Here is a 21,540-nt window from a genome sequence, read left to right as displayed (position 1 = left end):
GAGACGGGTGTTGAGCGGTTAAGACTACAACTGATGCTGCGTTCCATTCTAAGTTGGAACTGGGAAATCCAGCTGGTAGGTCATGATTCAAACCTTGATGCCTTCCAGGAGTCCAGCTTGGAAAAACCAGACCAGAAACATGGACAGAGATTTTCTTCGCCAACGTAAAATCCTGTTCCCCATGTAAATGCTAACATTGTGTCGATGATATTTGGCAATGCTTGCTAGCTAGTCACCTTGGAATATTAGCAACTATAAGTGCAACTTTCCATTTCAAATTATGTTTTCATTTTTTATTATTCAAATTTATCTGTTTAGTCGTTTACCACAGGTGTTTTGATAGATTTTAGGACAACCAGCGCTGAACATCAAATTTAGGTGTATTTTTATTATAAACATGTAAAATCTGAGGCTACGAACTGTTCACAGTGTTTGCCGCCATGTTGGCGTGACGTCGGGTAACTGCATCTCAGAAACCTCGGGGCTGAGAAATCTCGTCCGTGTTTCCTACTTGGAATTCCAACTTCGAGGGCCGATCCATGGCAAATTTCTTGTAGAAAGTCAGAATTTCCTACTTTCCAGCCTCTCTGGAACGCAACACGACAGCACTGACTGGAAACTAACTTTTCCAGCCAGCGGCCACAGGGACAGCTGGCCTCAACCCACCAGCTGCTTTCACCATTATAGCAGCCAACTAGATGTTTAGAACAACAGGACTCCTGACGGTTGGTCACCTGGAGAGAAGACGAACTTATCAGACAATAACAAACATTTACCAGTGTTTGTCTGGTGGCCGGAGGTCATTTCATAGCCTGTTTACCACAAGTCATTTGTTGGAAGAAGAACATTTCCACTATTTTCCATATTTCCCATTGTTTGTACTACCATTTGTATTTCTGTGAATTTGCAAGCACTTTATACGACGCAACATTTCCAGTCATCTGAAAAATGGGTACAGAACTTTACCTTTCCTGTCCGGACAGGATTAGGAGTTCAACACCATGCGAAGCACCAAGACCTCCAGGGTTTGATGCTCCACCCAGACTCAAAGGACAGTTCCTGCATTCCCTCACTGTAGATGGTTTTCCAGCTTTTATCATGTTATCACAAGATATTTGCTACTTTTCCTGTTGTTTTTCAAAGTAAATATTTTTAACAAACGCTGTCTAAATTTAGCAAGTTACTCCCAGTAAAGAAAAAGACAGCAATTTAAAGCTGGAACTGTGTAATATCTACCATTAATTTCAGTTTCATTTTACGGACTATAGCTGGCGGGAGAGTCTTGCTTTGGTTTGTCTGTTGGCTTGACTGGGTTGATTGACAGGAGGCGGGGCCTTACGTAACCACAGAGAATGTTAGCTATTGTCTGAAAGTTTTATTTTGGAGAGGAAAACATGGAAATGGGGCAAATAGCGACCTGGAAGAGGTATCTTATCTCTTCTTGTTTACAGAGTACAGAAACCGGATTCCCGAATGCGTTCAATATTGTGTTTAATGCGTTTAATATTAAGGGTGACTGGAACTTTTTTCAAAATGTAAAAGTTTCTAGCCTGATATCAGCGTTTTGATGCAGATTGTTGCTGGATCACCTTTACCGACTGAATCAGAGTCTCCAGTTGTTTTCTCTGCTGTTTGGAATTGAATGGGAGCGAATGAGCTGAGAGTTTTGACAACACTGATTTAAAAACTGAAATCACACTGGAATTATACTTTAAAGGGCAAACTTTCATGGTATTGCAAAGCATTCTGGATAAAATCATCTGGCACCAAATGTCAGACGTGTGTTCTAAGGTTTTCTCCTCACCTGCAGAGCCAGGCGGGACGGCGACCGCTGCGCCTGCAGGCGGAGCGTCGGCCGGGGCGGAGGCGGCGGTCCGAGAGCTCGGTCCTGGAATCTGGCTCTGTGGGGGTTTAGAGGGGGAGGAGGAGGAAGAGGAGGAAGAGGAGGAGGCTAGAGTCGGACCTCGCTGCTGCCTGGCGGCTCCCACCCGGCCGGTCAGGTAGGCCGCCAGGCGGTTCGCCGGGTGGAGCGCTCCCATCTCCCCCAGCTGGATCTTGGCCAGAGGGTAGAGCTTCCCGTTCACCTGAGGAGAGGAGAGGAACATTTCAGACTGCAGGGTCACCGCACCTGGGTAGGGTTCAGCTGATATGGGTTTATGAAGCTAATTAAAATTTTTGTTACTTCCATCGCTCATAACTTTTAACATATTTTCCATTTGTTAATTCTTTGTCTTAAAATGTTCTGCTGCTGTTACTTTGCACACCCTGCCTACACGCTGTAATTCATGTAATTTGTGCTGTTTTTAAATACAACCACATTTTCTCTATTCTTATTTATATTCTATTTTTCTTTGCTGTATCCTGTCACTATTTGCTGCTGGTCCAATTATCATTAAAGTTTGTCATCTCATGCTGTGAGTTGAGCTGATTCTCCTGAGCTCGTCACAGGGTTTCATTTAGACATCAAACTCAATGACTTTCAAGGTGTTGGGTGAAATTTAAGGACTCAAAATTGGTAATTGGTATGTAGAATTGGTTGAAATGAAAACTCTGATCTTGTCAAGTCAAGAAATCCTGGTCAGATGCTTCATGTTTAACCTGCAGATCTCCATCCCAGGTGTTTCCTCAGGATGGGACGGAGAGAACTGAGGCAGTTTGGGCGCTAAATTTAAAATTTTCAAGGCCATACATTCATTTTCAAAAACTGTTAAAGCCTCGTTTCATTTTTCTCAAATCCACAAACTTTCAACAATTTTCAAGGCCTGTGGGATCTGCAGTCAGGACCAAACATGGAGCGCTCACCTGCACCAGGTGGTCCGTGCCGCCCGGCTCCTTCCTGCTGGCCGACAGGAATCCGGCGGGGGAGATCCCGGTCAGGAAAGGAAGCGCCATACTCCTCCGCTTCGTCTTCTCTGCTCTCCCTTTCATTTCCTCTCCGCTCTTCTCTCTCCCATCATCCTCCTTGGCGTCTGACAAGTCCTCCTCCTCCTCAATATCTCCCTCCTCCACCTCCCTCTGCCAGTCTTCCAGACTCTCCTCCTCCTCCTTCACCGCCTCCCTCTCTCCTGTCTGCTCCTGCGGTTTTGCCGGTTTTGGTGGCGTTTCCCGGCCCAGTCTGGGTTCGGAGATGTGGACTTTGTAATGGACGCAGCGCTCGACGCCGTCCCCCTCCACGGACTGACTCAGCGGGTTGATGAGGTAATTTTTGACCCAGAAGGGCTGGCCGAGTCGGTCCTGAGCCATCGCCTCGCAGACCTTCTTCAGGACGTGGTTCCGGTCGGCGTCGCAGCGCCACCGACACTCCGCCATGATGGCCAGCCGCTTCGACGGCGTCGGGTCACGTTCTGCCGGCTGGTCGCACTGTGCCGGCTGATGGGGGTCGGCTACAGCGTCAGGACAGAAATTCAAAACTTAATAATACATGGGAATTAATACATGGGAATAGGGTCATTAGAGAGGGAAGTGTTACTGCTCCTTCTTCTGATAATACTGATGCATCTCAACTCATCTAATGTAAGGATAAGCAATAAAAAAGCTACTAAATCCACTATTGGATTTAGTAGCCTTCAACTACACTTGGATGTGCCAAAAAGTGAAAACATCTTGGTCTCACAAGTCAGAAAATACATCAGGACACAATTTCCCCCTAGGGAGTGATGGAAGGAAGGTAGGAAGGAAGGAAGGATGGATGGAAGTGAAGAAAGAAGAGTGTAAAGTGTCTACCTATCCCTGGACATTAAACCTACCCGGTGGATTGGAGGATTTGATCTTTGTTTTCTTCGGCGGAGCGTCTTTCCTCTTCCCAGCTTTAGTCCGGCCCTCTTTCGCCTGGCCACGCCCCTCCTGGAGGAAACACTTCAGTCTGTTAGCAAACCTCGCTGGAAAACCAGTTCATTCACATTTATTCCACAATATCTAGTCTTATTTACCAACCACGTCTTTTGGTTTTCAAGATCTTAAGTAAATAATTCTGCAGTTTTTGTGATCAACGCATCAACTCTTTGGATCTCTGTTAGTTGCCTCATGTTGCTTTGAAAACTCACATATAAAAGTTGTGATTATTTTAAAGCTGTTGCTAATAGTAGAGATGGGACGATATACTGATATACTATATATCAATATATCTCAATACAAAAATGTGGGTCAGGAACATGAATGGTGATATTAGCTGCATTTTATTCTGCTGTAGTAATCACAAATGAGACGCTTGACCATCACAGTTTCACAAGCTCTCCATCCAAATTATACTAATTAGCACTCAACGCAATATGACTGGCCTGCTTACTTCAAAGTTAAAGTCCTGCATGTTATTTTGTGTTTATCCCTCAACCAGCCAATTAGCAGCTTTACCTTCTGGTTGTGTTGTGGTGTCTTCCTGCTCGTGTAACCTCTGACCCTGGCACAGCTCTTATCGTCCACACTGCTCTCCTGGAGACACAGGAGGGCAGAAAGACAGCTTTCATCCACCAGACACTTTAACTGTTTTACCACCAATCTTAGACGGTTCTGCTTCTGTTCTGTTTCATGTAAATGTGTCTTATAAACCTATATGAGCTGGGCACCAGGACTGGGTGTAATGCACTACAATAAAAATCAATCAAAAAGAAAATATATGAGTGTCCTTACAGCGGAGCAGGGCAGGCAGACGGGTTCTGGAGCGTGGATTGGGTCTGGATCTCTGTCTCCGCTGTCTTTCCTCCACAAGGTCCGGACCCGCTGAGCAGGCTGGGAAACGCTGTCCGCCTCCTTCAGGACTACAAGTGAAACACAACAGTCAGTTAACATGGATTGAGTGAATATGTTGATAAGAGTGATTCGCTTGTACACACGACTGCATAAATTGAAATAGTAAATCGTTACACTACTGGTTACCGGTCAAAGTAAAAATTTGACCATAACCGGTTACCAATTAACCAGACAGCACTGGTGCAGGAACTTACCATAGGCCATCTTCATCCTCTTCTTCCTCTTCCTCTTCCTGGGCGTCCCCTGGTCCGAGGGGCTGGAGTCCGGTCCGTCCAGGTTCTTCAGCAGAACCACCTTCTGTTTGAGGCAGCTGCAGCCGAACATGCAGCCGACCCGTCCGCAGTGCGTCAGCCTGGAGCTGTGGGCCAGGCTGACGCAGACGCAGCCCAGCCGGCAGAACTCGTTCAGGCAAGGAGGAGCGCGCCGCTTCGCCAGCTGGATGGGAGCGGTGGGATTCTCACAGACGAAGCCCTGAGGGACGGAGAGGAGGTACAGAGCTCGGTTCAGAGGACGGGCGGCGGTGCAACAGTGTCGTGTTCCGATACCAGATCAATATCAACTCAGCCTTCGTCAAATCAAGAGCGCTAAAAACTCCAGTGCAGTCTTGCTACACTAGCAGTTGACTAGTAAGTCAACTTTTGATGTCATTACAATGCTAGCTAGCATGCTAGCTAGCCAGCGAGGTTAGATTTTGCTAAGAAAAAAAACACTGTTTACATTCTAGGTCATATATTTTTGTAATTCCTCTTCCACGGCCGGCAGAGGGCCCACGAGCACAAATCCAGCACAAATCGCAGATTGCTGCTTTAAATTTAATCTTTTCTTATTTTATCATAGACATGGTAAATTTCTGTCTGTTTTTGACTGAACTGATCATTTCATCACTGATCCATCTGATTGATTTAGTGATTAGATAATGTCAGCTTGTTAGCTAGCTAACCATAGTATCTGGTCAGCTAACCATCACTGTCTTGTTGTTAACACATCTGATTAGCACACTAGCTAACGCATCTAGTAGTAGCTAGCGTTAGCATGTTCACATTAACATCAGTGTGTTTGCTAAATGAGCCTGCTGGCTTAGCAATAAAAAACAAAATTGCTAGCCATGTGTAGCTTAGCTTTCCAACATTTTGTGGCTTTGTGAAGCGAGGATAACTGTGATATCTGTGATATCTGCACCATGGTTGTTAGCAAAATCTTTTTAAAAAATTCAGTAACACATTAGAATTTGTAATAACGTAGTTACATGTAATTTCTAAGAATAGAACGATTTGCAAACAGGATCCAAAAATCCCATTCATTTTCACCATAGGCAAAAAAAAGATGGATCCGGACAGATTCCGAAAACCCCGAAATAACGACAACACTCGAGAGGACGATTACCGCTATATTATCTTACCATTAAGGTGAAGAGTGAGGTCAGAGCTATGGCTGCCCTCTCCTCGGTGATGCAGGTCCTGGGCCGGCCCTCCCACACCACCCCGTCCTCCAGATCCTTCTGCTTCAGCAGGGCCTTGGTCACCAGGGGTTTGCCGTTGGGTTTGGGCGTCTCACCGCTCTGGTCGGCGGCGTCACCAAGCTCAGAGTCCGACTCCAGCGGAGCCATGTCCTCCGAAACCCCCGGCGGTGCGGTCTTTGACGGGGAGGGACTGAGGGTTTGGGATGAGGCCTTGGCTTTGCGTTTTTGTCTCTTTCTGAAGCTGGGATCCCTTGAATCATGGGTGATGGGTGCTGTGTGATCAAACAGGGGTAAGGCTGTCTCTGACTTGGTGTGGTTGGTGTCATCAGCCTCTGTAGCCCTGGCTTTGAGATATTTCATTGATCTGAGTTGGTCAGTTGGCGAGTCCGTAAAGGGAGCTGTGTGTTCTGATGGGGGTGTGACTGCCTGGGTCTTCATGGCTTTAATGGGAGATGGGGACGGGTCCATTTGTTGTGTAGGGGCAGGTGTCACCGTAGCAGCCGCTGAAACAGGACTCAGTGAAGGCGTTGAAATAGTAGCAACTGCGATTCCTGGTTTGGGTTGGTTCTGCTTAGAACCCGCCGCCTTCTGCTTCCTGTCTCCTCTTCTTGACTTCTTCAGCCCCATGGGGGTCAGTTTGGGTCTCTTAGAGGGTGGGACGAAGCCAGATATGAGAGCCGAGGTGGGGGAGGCGAGGGTCTGTTTCTTGAGAACGCTGTCGAGCGTGCGGACGTAGCTGGTGCTCCTGGTGGGAAGCTCGTACACCACCGGCTCCGCTGCCGCCTGGGAGAAGCTGGCGGCGCGTTCGTCAATCAGCTTGCCCTCATTTTCTAGATACTCATCCAGCATGTCACTGCAGAAAGCTGACAAGTTCTTCTTGGGGACATCTGAGCTGGGACCAGCTGGAGAACATAACACAGATGAGAAATAAAATTAAATATAACTAAATGTCCTCAACGGTATTAAGGCTTTTATACAATGGTTACCAACACGTGTACTGTCTGAAAGGTTTTAAGAATTAAAAAAACAGGAGAAAATTAATATTACTATCTAGCTCACTGGTTACAACAAAGTTATAGCAACTAATAAGGCCCGACTAGCTGTGCGTTATGGAAAGAAGTGACATCACGTTTGAAATGTCTTCGATCAATCAGATTGCTTGTTTGAGATACCCGTTGATTAATGAACATTCAATAAATCAACTAGAAGGGCACTCGGAGAGCGCAGACCTCCGCCAAGGTTCGTGCTATTACTGCTTGTTCATGAGTCGGATCCGGATCCGCTCCAAAATTTAATGGGTTCTTCCTTGGCCCATGCTACACCCTTCCACGAAGTTTCATGAAAATCGGGCCAGTAGTTTTTCCGTAATCCGGCTGACAAACAGACAAACAAACGGCACCGAAAACATAACCTCCTTGGCAGAGGTAACAACTTAATTACCTTCAGGTTTGGATGTTGAAGGAGTTGGCAACGACTCTGATGGAGCAAACTTGTCTCTCCAGCCTTTAATCTGGGTGACATCTGTCGTCTTGCCTGTCCTGGACACGAACGCAGCAGAAACACCTGGAACAAACAGGAACATGGTCAGACCTGATGGAACTTTATACTGATGATGACTACTTTTTACATTTTAGTGTTCATTTATCTGGACTAGTGCTTGTCACATTATATTACAAAGTTCAGACATTTGTCCTTCAGCTACTATAAAATGGCTTCATGGTATTGTTAGCCTTTCTTGCTGGCTAGCGTGCTTCCAGCTAACCTATTGGGTTCAATGAAAAACACTAAAAATTTTAAAAGACATTTTGGAATTTTAGTGTTTTGTTTCCAGTCACTCGAATCATAGGAGGAATTTTTTCTGTCCTGTATTTCCTGTTGAAACAGGATGTGGGGGCGGGACGTAACGCAAGGAGGGATCATGTAAAAGTGTAAACCAATGGGAGATCAGTTAGGGAGAGAAAGGCAGCTTGATTTGATAGGAGGGGCGGAGGGGCGGAGGGGCGGGACTGTTCAAAAATCTGTGATGTTTTATTGGCCATAATTTTTATGTCGCCTCCTGGTGCAACATGAGGTCACAGTTAAAAATACACTGTTTTAATGTAAAATGTAATGTGGTAAATGTGATGCAATTTTAATATAAAAACACACAACAAAAATAAAAATGTTTTTTGCATGTTAAATGTAAAAAGGTATTTTTTAAAGACTAACTAAACACCAAACCCAAATCTGTGTGAAGCATTACATTTAAAAGGTAAACAGCTACTGAACTGCCATCTGCTATTGGCTGATCTTTGGTGCCAGGTGAAGTCAGCTTCGATAGAGTACAACAGGTGGAGGTAGATGTCAGGCATTACACAGATTTCGGCTTGGTGTTTAGTTACTCTTTAAACATATCAGCCCCCAAGCAAGTGAAGTATGACCATGTCAAGCTTCAGCTGGATGGGAGGCAGGTTAGTATGAGGCTGCTAACTTTGCGGCGGTGCCAGCGGTTCGGACGGCGGCTCCGGACAGACTCCGGGCGGAGGGATCGGCAGATGAACTCCCAGGTACTGCAGGTCGATGGCTTGTGTCGGATCCAGCAAGCTCATCTTCAGTCCAACTGGATTTTATAGATAATGGACAGAAAAATGCTGTCAATTCATTAAACTGTAGGAAATCACATTAATTTAATTAAATGATGTACAATAAATGATGTCAAGCTGCCAATCCTTTATTAAGCATATATAAGTGAGTACTAACACTTTACGATCTTGGTCTGCAAAATGCGACTAATTATCCAAGTAGTTACATATTTCCATAATTCCACATCCACTGTGAGCGTACCTTCCTGCAACACAGGATGGATGACTTGTCTGTGTTTCATCAGCTTCACGTCCCTCAAAAGAAGCTTCTCACAGGCAGCTATTCTCTCCTCTAGGCTGTCTGCAGTTTCAACTGGAGAAAAACAGCTTTTTAAGATCCATGTTTACTTAAGTAAGGGAAATATACCGCTTCCCACTGGGAATATAAACCTTTCTGTCACAGTATGTCTACCAATAGTTGCTTACCATTCTGAGTTGCCTCGGTGAGTTGCTGTGGTTCAGCGACAGCGGACTGCTGAGGTTGTGCGATCGTCTCTGGGCCTTCAGAGGAATCCCCCAGGTGAAGCCTAAGGGCTTCCTGAAATGTGACTTTAGCTTTTAATTCTCTGTATGCATGTTATGCGTTATGCATGTTATTAAGTGAGACCTTAAATGATTCCTTACAAACAACATTAACATCATAGGCAAGCTGATGATTGCAATAAAGATAAAACTGAATGAGATAAAACCAAATTTATATTTGCAGTTCAAACAAACCAAAAACTAGAGGGTTACCAAAGAGCCAGGCCCCGTTCCTCACACATGGATAACTGTGTTAGCTGGATAAGTTAGTTGACCATTTGACATAAGCCTGGGATTTTCTTTTCTTGAAGCAAGCTTAAACTTTGTCTAACTTGTTACCAGAGCAACAACTCCTTAAAATCAAACCTGCAAAAACGCAGGCTTAGTCAGAGTTAGCTGGATGTTGCCAACTGCCAAGAGAGAGGTACACAAGAGTTACCATAGAGAAAAACTAAAAGTCTGTATCTTCTTATGAGCAAACACTGACACAACCTCACGCCCAAAACGATGTTTTCCAAATATCAGTCTATAGAAAATTATAATTTTTGATTTTATCCCCAAATGTAAAATTTTGTTTAATATCTACACAACAGAGAGGACAAACAGCGCAGATGCATAACGTCAATGCCTGTTCACAATCTCTGGTACATTCTCCAGTTGGAGAGGTAATGTTGGAAGGCTAGATTAGATCCACTAGATCTAGATTCATTAGATCCAGACACCCTACTTTACTTTCCATTGCATCTACCATCTCTCTCCACCACCTAGCTGAGGCACTGACGTAATACTTCCACACTGTTTGCCCTCTCTGTTGTGTAGATTTTAAATGAAATTGTAAGTTTGGGGATAAAAATGAGAAATCTTTTTGGGAGTGAGGTTCTGTCATTGTTTGTTAATAAGAATTTTTTTTTTTTAGTTCGCCTTTATGGTAAATCACCACTGTGTAACTCTCTTCTGAGTCCAGGCATGTTTTGGTGGTAGGCAGGACTTCTGACACTATGACCATGCCTTTTTAAGCTTACCCCATCCATGAACACATTTCCAAGGTGCTATTAGACAAGCTTTAAGAAAAGAGTGTGTATTGAGAGATCAGGGAGTTCCTTTGACTAACTCAACATTTTTTATATAAAAGACAAGTTTTCTTCCAATTTTGTCCTACGACTGCTCTCTCATTTTAGAGGCTTGACAGTGTTGCATTTTATAGTTAAAATGTGTTTTTACATAAGTTTAGATATTGATGTTCCTCTCTTGCTCAGCTGCAGTAAAAAAAAAAGTGTCTTTCTTTTTAGCCATGCTGCCATGGCAGCCAATCTTATGATTCCAGATAATGGTTTCAACTCTCTACTCATATTCCCTTTATTTCAAAACGGGACTGAGAAATTATCCAAGATAACTACATCCCTGTTTCATAAATCAATCCACTGGTCTGGATTTGAGCAACTGAAATACATTCAGGCAGATTCGCAAGATAATTTGAAATGGCAGGCATCTAATTAGCCTGAATTAACTAAATGATGTACGAGGTGTCAAGCACACCAAATTCCAAAGAGTTCTGCTGTATTTCTACATCTGGTGGCATACAATGGAGTTCACCTTTCACACCACTAGGTGGCACATCAATCCACCATCCACTGCACTAGCAAATACAACAGTTTGATTTTACCTTTGATGTGAAAGAGACAAATAACTGCTCCTCCACTTCCTCCAGGTTGGGTTGCATGCTGGTATCGGTGGCGTCGACCTTGCTCAGAGCCTTGTCTGTCTGAGGGGGCCTTCCCCGCCGCGATTTCTTCTTGCATTTCTGGGGCTTATCGGCTATAGATGGCTGTACTTGCTGAGAGGGACCCTGTGCACTGGCTATTAACGTACTAGGAGTTGGGCAGGGAATTGGCGCTGCCTCAGTGTTTGAGAAATCCACCTCCATTCCAAGGTCATCATCGGTAGAAAAAAAGTGCACAAGGTCTGCAATTGAAGGCGTGGGCGACAATCCCTCTCCATCTAATGAAGAAAAGGTTGGAGACAGTGATAACTGAAGTGCGAGGGGAGACAATTCTCCTGGAAAGGGTAGCGACTGATCGTTTTCTTGAAATGATGTAACTGGGTCAGAGGAAGGCAAGGATATGGCAGTGCCAAGAGCCTGCGGATCAGGGTGCGAGGAAGTCTGGGAAGGCAACAAAGGTTGAGTACTGGAAGATAATAGAGGACCTGGTTGTGGTGTGGGTTGAAATGATGTAAATGTGGTTAAGAATGGGTCAGGTAGAGGTAACACTGTATGCCATTTAAACACAGATGCGGCAGAATCTTCACTGTGTGGTAACTGTCCAGGTGGTACAACTTTTGGAGTCGGTACCGAGGGAGGAGGGTTAAGCTCTAATGCTAAAGCAGAAGGCAGGGAGGGTAAAGGTTCTGGCGAGCTCGCAGGTGACAAAGGCTCAAAGCCAAACGGTGAACATTCAGAGTCAGGGAGCAAGGGGGCAGGCCTCATGGTGGATGGGCTTAATGGTAGTGTGGTAGACTCTTTAAAGGTCTGTGTTTGGGGTGTGTTAGGGATAGGTAACACTGTGTCAAAGGTTGGTGACGACATGGGAGATGCAGAAGAGGTAGTAAGACATGAGGAGATGGTAGATACAGTTGTCCCAGGGGTATAGACTGGTTGATCCGAGTTGGGTAACACTGGTGCACTATCTGGTACCACTGGCTCTGGGGCTGGACTTTCAGCAACTGGAACTGAGGCCAGACAATCAGTTCTTGGTCCCCCATGATCTGTAGTGGCAACTACAGCAAGACATGAAGCACTGGAAGCCTGGTGACCTGTTTCAGTTGCTTGACCAATAACATTCAATACCTTTCCAGCTGGATGAAGATCTGAACTAGGGCAACTGGAGGCTTGGCTGCCCGGTGTGTTGACTTCACCTCTGAGATCCTTTGAAGGATCAGTTGGTTTGCTGGTGTGATCAATAAGTGGACTAGCAGACACCGCAGTAGGAGTTGCTAACAGGGATTCAGGTGGTAATGCTGCAGGAGACTTCGGTCTGGTCTTGAGCTGCCTGGGCTTCAGTCGATGCTGTTTCAGAAAAAGAGCGAGGGCTGGCAGAGGCAAGGGCGCAGGCCGTTTATGTGGCTTCACATTCTCCTCAAGTTGAGCTTCAGGCTTATTTTTTCCGTCAGAGTTCACAGAGGAGTTTAGGGACACTGCTGAAGCAGGAACAAGCGCTGCTGATGACTTATCGACCACAGTACAGTCCGCCATAACAGTATCCTTGCAGTTCAACGAATTCATATGGTGCTTGTCGTCCTTTGAAGATTTCAAACCATTTTTCTTTGTTACATTTTCACCTGTCTTTGCAGATATTTCAGTATTTGTTTTGAGAGACAAACTGTCATCAGCAACATCTTTTCCTTTACTTTTGACAACTGTGTTCTTAATGTCAGTTTGCTCACTTCTGCAAGAAGTACTGTTATTGATGCACAATTGCTCCAAATTGCATCTTTTCAGTGAAACATGAGCCTCCCGAATCAGTTCAGAAAATAACTTCTGAGCAGGACGTGCATTACTGCTGAGGAAAAAAAGAATTAACAACAAATTAGTGATATCAATCATATAACCAGAACATTATATCCACTTGGAATATGCACTATAGGTTATCACACCACATGAATATGCTAACATAAACTACATTGTCAGATACTATAATGGTATACCCACATTTACCAATCAAAACCAAGCTTCATGTATTGACTAATACTTGGTCTCAGAACAGAAGTACTAAACTGTTAATTTGATGGTCCAACTAGCTTATATATTGACATCTGTGTTGGGGAGGGTTGTCATGAAAAGAGATTTACATTCAAGGTTTTATGCGGACTGGACAAGTTCTCATTTAGTTATAATGCATCTTATTGATTGTCCACACGCTATTGCCCTGTGTCATTGACTAATTGTATTCAAAAGTTTGTCTCATTGAGCTGGTCCAAGAGGAAAATGCATCGACCAAGGACAAAGACATTTGATGTTTGCCAATTTGAGTAACCATAAGGCCCTTGGTCTGGAAGTCACAGCCTTTTATTTAAGTATTTTACTTGACGTTTCATTATAGTGCTCCCATCAGGCAAATAAGAGTAATATTGGTTGTAAAGTGGATTGGCACCATTATCGATCATAGCGCAAAATTTCAACACTCTAGCACGTTGCATCTCATGGAAAACTAACTAAACCCCAAATCCAAATTTGTGGTGAAGCCTGACATCTAATGGTGAAAAGGATTGGGGTACTGAACTGGCCTTCTGCTATTGGCTGGTCTTTGGTGCTAGCTGATGTCACCACCTGTTGTACTCTATAGAAGGTGACATCAGCTGGCACCAAAGACCAGCCAATAGCAGAAGAATAACAGTGGCTGGATATGAATATAAACCCACAGGAACTCAAAACGGTTTCAGCCCCTACAGGGCTTGAACTCCTAGTGAAAGGTATAAGATATATGGAGCAACGTTAGGTGAAGACTAAGAGAACAAGAGTACAACAGATGCAGTATCTGACAAAACACCATCAAGTTATATCATTCAAGTTGTGCAATCAGATCTTGGCACATTAAAAAAACACGGATATTCATAAGATGCTGGTCTTCAGTCTTGTACTTTCCTCCAAATTTGAGGTTTGACAGAGTTGGGAGAACAAGGCATTTTTCCCACTTGAGTGGTGCTCTTACCAAGAACTTTCTCCAGTGGCCTTGGCAGCTGACTGGTCTTTGTCTGTAGTGCAGGTTTTCTGGACATCTGGAGTCGGGGGTTTCTGGTCCACTACTTTTGAGCTTCTAGGCTTATGGTTTGCAAGCAATGACTTCAAGCTCTTTTTCACAGGATGTTGCTCGTTGGTTGTTTTACCTCCCTCTTTGTGCGAGTCTTTGCCAGTGATTGATTTTAGCTTCAATGCCCACGAACTGGATCCATCCTCCTTCAGTCCTTTAGCAAAGGGATTGTAGTCAACTTTCAGCTGAGCAAATTGCGAGTTCTGGTAAGCTGTGACCGCCATAAACTCAGTCTGGGGGAAAGTGAATGTTACAACATGGGGCCCATTTAGCTTTATGTCTTTAGCAGCTTTGTCAGACGGTATTACATGCAGTCGTGGCAAGTACCGGTGCATCACATGCAAGACAATGTTCCCCTCTTGGTCTGAGATGTCATTGGTGAGCTTAAGTTTGTAAAAGGACACTGGATTCTGCATCCAGTATTGCCCCATTGAGGGAGACTCAGGATGAGCAAATGGCTGACTCTTTACGTGACGCTCTGCCTTCCCAGCAACTTGCCAGTTTTGCCCAGTCCACTTGTAGCGACTGTTGTCCACAGGTTGGATATCCATGATCAGAGAGTACTTCTTGGATGGCTCCAAGCCAGAGATGTGAAAACGGCAGTAGGGAAACATCCTGCTGCCTTGTTTAGTCAGAATCATCTCGGTTTTGCATCTGAAGAATTCGTTCCACATGCTGTTGTTGTCCAGCGTCACTTTGATGCCTTTGCAGATGCTATCGGGTGACAGGTTGTCCGATTGAGGATTCGAACTGGCAGGATGTTTCATCATGGGGAGTATAGCAGACACCTTGATGACTTCCTTTGTTGAGTACATGTTGGATTTTATCATCATGTCTGCCTCTTCGTTGGTTACAAGGTCACCTTGTTCCAATCCGCCTTCACTCGCCTTGCCTGGTTTCAGGACAACAAAGCATGTAGGTGGAGGGGCAGCTGCAGGCGCCACTGTTGGGGCAGTTGCCCCTTCCTCATGAAACACCATGCCTTTCTGCTTCTTCTTAGAAGCCATGAACAAGTCACAGACATTTAAAGGGCAGGAGGGCCCCGCTTGTCATACATCTGTACGATGGTTCAAGTCAGCATCCTGAAAAACAACAGACCGTTATTTAGAATTATAAACTATAAACTACTTGTCATTGTCTACAATTTCTAAAGAAAAACCAAGGCAAGACCACAATGTCATGCTTTTATTCAAATGTTGGAAAGACGTCAATTCTTGGTATTGAGAGATATGACTCTACTGCTCTACTGGTGTCCCTATCATTTTGAGTTTTGAAAGGTATTTGGATGGAACCAATAACTCAAACTTCTGATCGATGTACTCCTTTGAACTCAGGAAGGGTCATGTTTGTTGGACCCCAAACGTCAGTATTTGCATTCATATTATGCTTAAGTTCTGAGTGAAACATGACTGGGTGAAATGGAAGTTAAACCATGCTATATAGATAACTTCCTCCCCATCAAAGAAAACCAATAACAAGCTCAGAAGCTTTGTTATTTAATTATGACATTATGATTTAACGTGTAAATGGTTGAAAATCTGATAAACAGTTGAGAAATAGGCTACAATATTCATTTTTGTTGGTAAATAGTGTTGTTTGCAAACCAAACATTGGCGCGTAGTTTAGTGCGCGTCCATCTAAAAGCTATATTTAGGCTACACCCTGATTAAGGTGTTGATTTTGGGCTGCAGTCTTCCTATTTTGAGCCATCCTTCCTCACTTTATGCTCCTCAGAGGCTCTCAGTTATCATTTAACAAACACTTATTCTTACCTTTTCTTTTCTAACATTTACTTGCTCAAAATTCAAAGCACAGCATGATTTGGAGGCCTGCTGCTTAAAAAGTTCATATTGCGGTTTCCCATCACATTGTAATGTAAATAATGGTGTTTCTTTTCATTTTTGTTCTTTATTTTGAGCAGCCTAGCTAATGAAATATACAAGTCAAAAGTTAATACATCACAAATCTACAAACACGGCATAAAAATGTGATTTTCCAGCTTCTATATCCAACTTGATTTTCACTTTCTGACGGTGTGGCAAATTTTTTTTTTTTTTTCTCTATTTAAGGTTAAGGTTTGGCAAAACATTTCCAGTGAAGTTAGGATTTTCTACAAGCGGAGAAACGTTGGCGGACGTTGGCATAGCGTCTGGTCTCCTTGTTAAAGTGGAGATGAGACGGCATTTCGAGAGTATCTAACTTCCGTATCGTGACGTATTTCCGAGTGAAACAGGAAAGACAGGCGGGACGTAACGTTGGGAGGAATTTGATTTGAACGTTGAAAAGTGGGCGTGTCATAACACCCGAAGACACACCGAAGTACCGTGCTGTTGCTAGCTAGCTAACTAATGAATCTTAGCCTCTTAGCTCTGTGCGCTAAAAGTTGAAGATTGATTGATGGGTGGATGTCATGATATTAATGGTTGAAATTAGTTACGGGCATGCTTACGTAAGCACACGGCATATTTTGTTTTACAGGAAGAAAACATGATTGAATTTTGATATAAGAATACAATGAAATTGATTTTTGGTATTTTTTTTGGCATATATTGTTAAATAGGTGCACAGTATGACCGGGGATGTGATCTAAAAGGGTTAAAAAGGCATTTTTCATTTCATCTCGTCTTTAAGGTTGATTTTTTGTGTTAAAGTGCCGCTGTAGCTGCGAGCATTTGTTGTTCTATTTTGGTGATTCTACGCATAGACCACCGAAACACTAGATGGCAGTGTCATGCTTTGTTAATACGGAAGTAATAACAACAGTAGTAGTGTTTACTTTCTCTGAAACTTGTGTTCTGGGATATTTCTCATCACAAATTCAGTAATCTTTATAATTTGTGGATGTGCTGTCGTACAAATGAACATATCTGAAGCCTCTCAGCTCGTCTCTCTTCGATCTGCTCCATGTTGTCTTCACTATCGGCAGACATCAACCAGATAGGAGGAAATAGGAAGCCGGCGTCCTGCGTCGCTCTACACGCAGTTACAGCCTCTGCAGGCTATGCCGGCACTGCAAAGACCTATGGTGTAGCTCCAGAAGTATAAACTGGACTTAACAGGGATCAGCTGTTAAAGATGGCACCACCTTTTTATTAAATTTTGTTTGTTTTTAATATAATTTCTATTGTCTGAAAGTGCGCTAAGGCAATGGAAGTTACAGTTACAACTACTTTGGTTTGGAGATTCAACCGAGCTGCCAAACAGTTGTATCTCACACTCAGCTGTTCAACAGCTTGGCTTGAGGTAAACATACGCGATGACGTATAGTAGTTTCTGATTGGCTATCTTCACAATATAGTGTAACACGTCATAATAACGTATACCACATAATGTGTAAGAAAGACGGCTTTTTAAAGTAGGCGTACTCCTTTCACACAGCACAAAAAGCCGGCTCTAACGAGTTCACAGGTCGGAAGGTTCCAGCTTCTTCCATCAGTGTGAAAGGGGCTTCAGGTAAAGCAACACCATGTAGACATAACCTTTATCGCTATCGTGTGTTATGCTAGCAGGCTAGCATCCTCCCTCCAAATTGAAGTTGTAATGTAATTCAACTGATAAGTATTGCGATCAGTTCTGATCAAAAAGACAGAAAAAATTTAAAGTTTTTTAAATAGAAGTGGTGTTGCGTTGTTAAATAGAAGTGGTGTTGCGTTGGGTTAAAATTTCCAGTAGGCTAACCTGTTGAGCATATCTCAAGCTGTGAGCCACTGACCTGTAGACCTTCTGTTTTCGCCCACAGGCATCACAGCTACTAAATACCACAAAGAAGTGTCGTGAACCAGCCATGTTTCCATCGGCAGCACAAAGCATAAAGATATGTTGCAGCTCTAGAAGTTTGATCACATGACAAGAACAGAGCCAATTTTCCGAGTGAGAAACTACTCAACCTACAGTCTCCAACAAAAAAGTGCAGGGCTTCCATGTTTGACTTTCCCTGTTTCAGTTTACTTTTTACATTATAGTGAAACATTTGTATTAATAGTATCAATTACATAGTTCTTTTGTTTAGCTAGCTGTCCTGGTTGAAACACCAACAAGCCGCAGAGAAATTCCCAAAGAAGATGACCTGATTCACGCCACAATGAGCACACCATACCATTACAATTCAATTCCATGGTGCATTTAATGCGTTACTTTCCAATGGTCCATTCATTTCCAATGACAGAATCAGTTACCGGTGTGATGCAGTGTGTATGCATTGGATTCATTATACTATCCCTTGATAATGCATGCATAAACTAAACAGAATGTTGTTTTGCCCCAGATTTAACAGCGCTCTATTATGCTTTAAACATCTCATTGGTGAAACAAGTCAATTAAATTTGATGGTGTAAATATAACCATGTCTGATTAGTTTTATCTCAACATGTTTGAGCCTGTGGATCCTGCAGATAGTATGTAGAAACATGAATGCATTACAGATTACATGTGATCCTTAATCAGCATTGTTGCTAGCTAGCAGGACCAGGCCTCAGGCTGAGCCCAGTAATGGCTTCCTAAACACCAAAGCTCTCGGTCGGTCTGTATCGTCCCACCGTGACCATGTGCTCTGGCACGCGCACGGATTACCTTCTGCATTGCCGAACAGATCGAGTATTTCGACGGTGTCACTTAAATCCAATCGTTATCCTGTACTTTCCCGTCCAGCACCCCAACAACATCGTGTATTTTCTAGCAGGGAGAAAAAAACAGCATGCGTCCTTGCACGGTAACGTCACCGCCCGTCCTCATCCTCTCCGGTTCTGCGCAGCCTCGGCCGCCATCTTGTTGTCGCCACCTGGTTCAAAACAAGCCCCGGTCCTGACAGACCGGGACGCTGGAGGATCTGATTTGTTTCCACAAGGAGAGCGGTCTGGGGAGACAAGGGGGACCGCTGTCTGATGTCCTCTGGGACGTGATTTCAGGTTTACCTGCTGGATCTGAGGAGAAGACCGTGAGCACGGGACGGCACGAGACACCGTGACCTGGATCAGATAGACTGCTGTTGGCTGGGTTTTGTTAGCATAGCAGATACAGTTTGATGAGGGTCGGGCTAAGATTTTGTAATATAAACTGGATGTGATGTTCTCTATAGACTGTGAGCTCGGTGGTAGTCAGCACTGTACACGCTGTAACCGGAGGCAGGCAGACTGCTTCAGGCAGGGCTGGTGGACGGGTTTTAGTAAAGCCTATAGGCTTCTTTAGTTTGTTAAGTGTCAGGCTAAATATAGTTGAATAGACTTAAATCCGACAGAATGTACCCATGCTAACATCTGGATCGTTGTGGCCGTGTGGGGAAACGCTCCGACAGCCATTACCCAGGTCTGTTTCAGTGCCGTCTGTAATGGAGGCTGTTTACAGCGTCTGTAGCCAGCAGTCTTTTCCCAAATCCTATCTCCACTTGACAAAGTCGGACGCTTTTGACGTGGATGATGATGGTTTTACATTAAATCGATCCGTTGTGATTCGTCAGGATCCCGCATTTCAAACGCGTGAGATGAATCGTGTCGGGCGGGTTATGATTGTGTAACAACAGGCTTTCATTAAGCTTTAACTTTCATTAAGCTTTAACTCCATGATGTTATCAAGAAGCCTTCCGATGGAAACTGGAAAGGGACGAACAGCGCCGGGATTATTGTACGTTAATATAATTTACCCACGCGTGTCAATGCAACGTTTGGATCTGTAACGAGAATGATTCAGTAATAATAATGGATTCTCATCGAACTGCGACCAGAGAGGAAAACATTTGGTCTCCGCCTACAACAGACAAAGAGCCTCAGTCAGGCTGTAGAGCTGCGGCTCGGCTGTCGTTAGCAGAGAGAGAGAGAGAGAGAGAGTGTGTGTGTTTGAGAGAGAGAGAGAGAGAGAGTGTGTGTGTGTGTGAGAGAGAGAGAGAGTAGAACAACAGGAGAGTAGAACAACAGGAGAGTAGAACACAAAAGAATAGAGTGAAATAGACTTTAGATCGACGGAAGCCGCCCCGGCTGACAGTTGGAGTTTATTTATGGTCATTTACAGACGAAGGGAAACATTTAAAGGCACAGCAGCTTTTATAATCCTTCAAATATTAGCAGTATTAATCCAGATTTGAACTAATAATTTGGCAGCAGTGGACGTTTATTTTTCCGCGTCAGTCTTCTTTTAAATGTGGGTCTGCGCCTGCACGCTGCCACCACAGGGCGGACAACGGCGCATGCGTAGTATGGGAAACAGCAGACTGCTCAGTTTTCTACAACAAAAATCACATTTTGAACGTGTCTTTTGAATAGATATGTCTCCGGCAGGGTATCAAAACACCTTTGACCAGCCTAATGTTTTCACATTGTCCGCGTTCAGACTGAAGATGGAGGTAAATACAGCGACATCTAGAGGCCGTTGAGGCTCAGTTAGCTCCAAGGCTAACAGCTAGCAGCTAGCCCATGATAAACTATAGGAGGCAGCTAGATAGCCGGTGTGAGTTAGCCAGGTGACTGCAGTGCGGTCTGTGGCAGGCTGTCTGTCTCATATCATATTACCGAAACTAAAAACCCTCGAAAGGTGTTGCATTCAGTTTAGAGGTATTAAAACTGGTTCCTCGGTGATAATCACAGTATGTCCTCCAGGTCTTTTCACAGACGCTTTTCAGTTTCACATGTTCTAATTTGCGAATGATTTGGTTATGAATTTAACTAACTGGCATTAAAACCCCCTCACGCGGACCCGGTGGGCGGCGCGTCTGTTCTCCGTCTTCACAACAGATGAAAGGGTTTTCTTGGAGGACATTTCGCGCTTCCTGACCCAGTTTTCCTCCGGAATACAAGATGGAGCTCTGATGATTACAGATGGGGAAAACCCGATCCAGTAGCTTTTAATTACCCGCGACCTAGATGAAATCCACCTAGACTGTAACCTTCAGATCCTGTTTTTTCAGTCTCGACGTGGCGGTGCGGACTGAAAGTTAATCAAATAATTTATCTAAACATCAGAAATGAAGGCCTGTGGAAGTTTAATGAACCTTTAAGCTGAAATAAACGTCATACTATACAGCATGAAACTGATCTAAGCTCTGAGGTTAGGGGTTTTAAAGGAATCATCTCTTAAAGTATAATTGATTTATATTTATATTGGGTATTTATGAGTGGAGGTCTTACTTTACCCTCTTTTGCCACTACAAGACTGCTTTTTTAGTAGGTTATATAATACTTGCTTTTATAAGAACGACCTTCAGTTTGTCCTTAGTGGCTCCCCATTCATTTCTTCCCTGTTGTATGGATCTGTCCTTGTTTCTTTAGTTGTACATGGTTTTATTTTCCAGGTGGCCTGAACCTGCCGCTGGCTCTCAGGACTGCTCATCGGCAGACTGTCTACCTCTGCACTGGATTTGAAATGTTGGTATGATATGAAGCCGGAGAAAACATAAAACACG

At 43.9% G+C, this 21,540-nt stretch overlaps 1 protein-coding gene across 1 annotated transcript in view; it reads right to left on the bottom strand.

Annotated features, from left to right (window-relative positions):
* mgaa (MAX dimerization protein MGA a) overlaps positions 1-18,793 on the bottom strand; it is a 36,771-nt gene extending 17,978 nt beyond the window's left edge. The window contains exons 1-14 of the mRNA XM_078289606.1: positions 18,723-18,793; positions 14,055-15,235; positions 11,012-12,905; positions 9,253-9,364; positions 9,029-9,139; positions 8,676-8,804; positions 7,646-7,768; positions 6,146-7,107; positions 4,941-5,217; positions 4,627-4,754; positions 4,351-4,428; positions 3,747-3,843; positions 2,803-3,383; positions 1,805-2,084 (exon numbers count right to left, since the gene is read on the bottom strand). Of these exons, the coding sequence (XP_078145732.1) occupies positions 1,805-2,084; positions 2,803-3,383; positions 3,747-3,843; positions 4,351-4,428; positions 4,627-4,754; positions 4,941-5,217; positions 6,146-7,107; positions 7,646-7,768; positions 8,676-8,804; positions 9,029-9,139; positions 9,253-9,364; positions 11,012-12,905; positions 14,055-15,160 (5,878 nt within the window). The 5' untranslated portion in view covers positions 15,161-15,235; positions 18,723-18,793. The remainder of the gene's footprint in view (positions 1-1,804; positions 2,085-2,802; positions 3,384-3,746; positions 3,844-4,350; positions 4,429-4,626; positions 4,755-4,940; positions 5,218-6,145; positions 7,108-7,645; positions 7,769-8,675; positions 8,805-9,028; positions 9,140-9,252; positions 9,365-11,011; positions 12,906-14,054; positions 15,236-18,722) is intronic.
* Positions 18,794-21,540: the final 2,747 nt, after the last annotated feature.

Source organism: Centroberyx gerrardi, chromosome 17 (genome assembly GCF_048128805.1).
Source record: "Centroberyx gerrardi isolate f3 chromosome 17, fCenGer3.hap1.cur.20231027, whole genome shotgun sequence".
Classification (NCBI taxonomy): domain Eukaryota; kingdom Metazoa; phylum Chordata; class Actinopteri; order Beryciformes; family Berycidae; genus Centroberyx; species Centroberyx gerrardi.
Note: the sequence above shows the minus strand (reverse complement) of the source record. Positions and strands in the feature narration are given on the sequence as shown.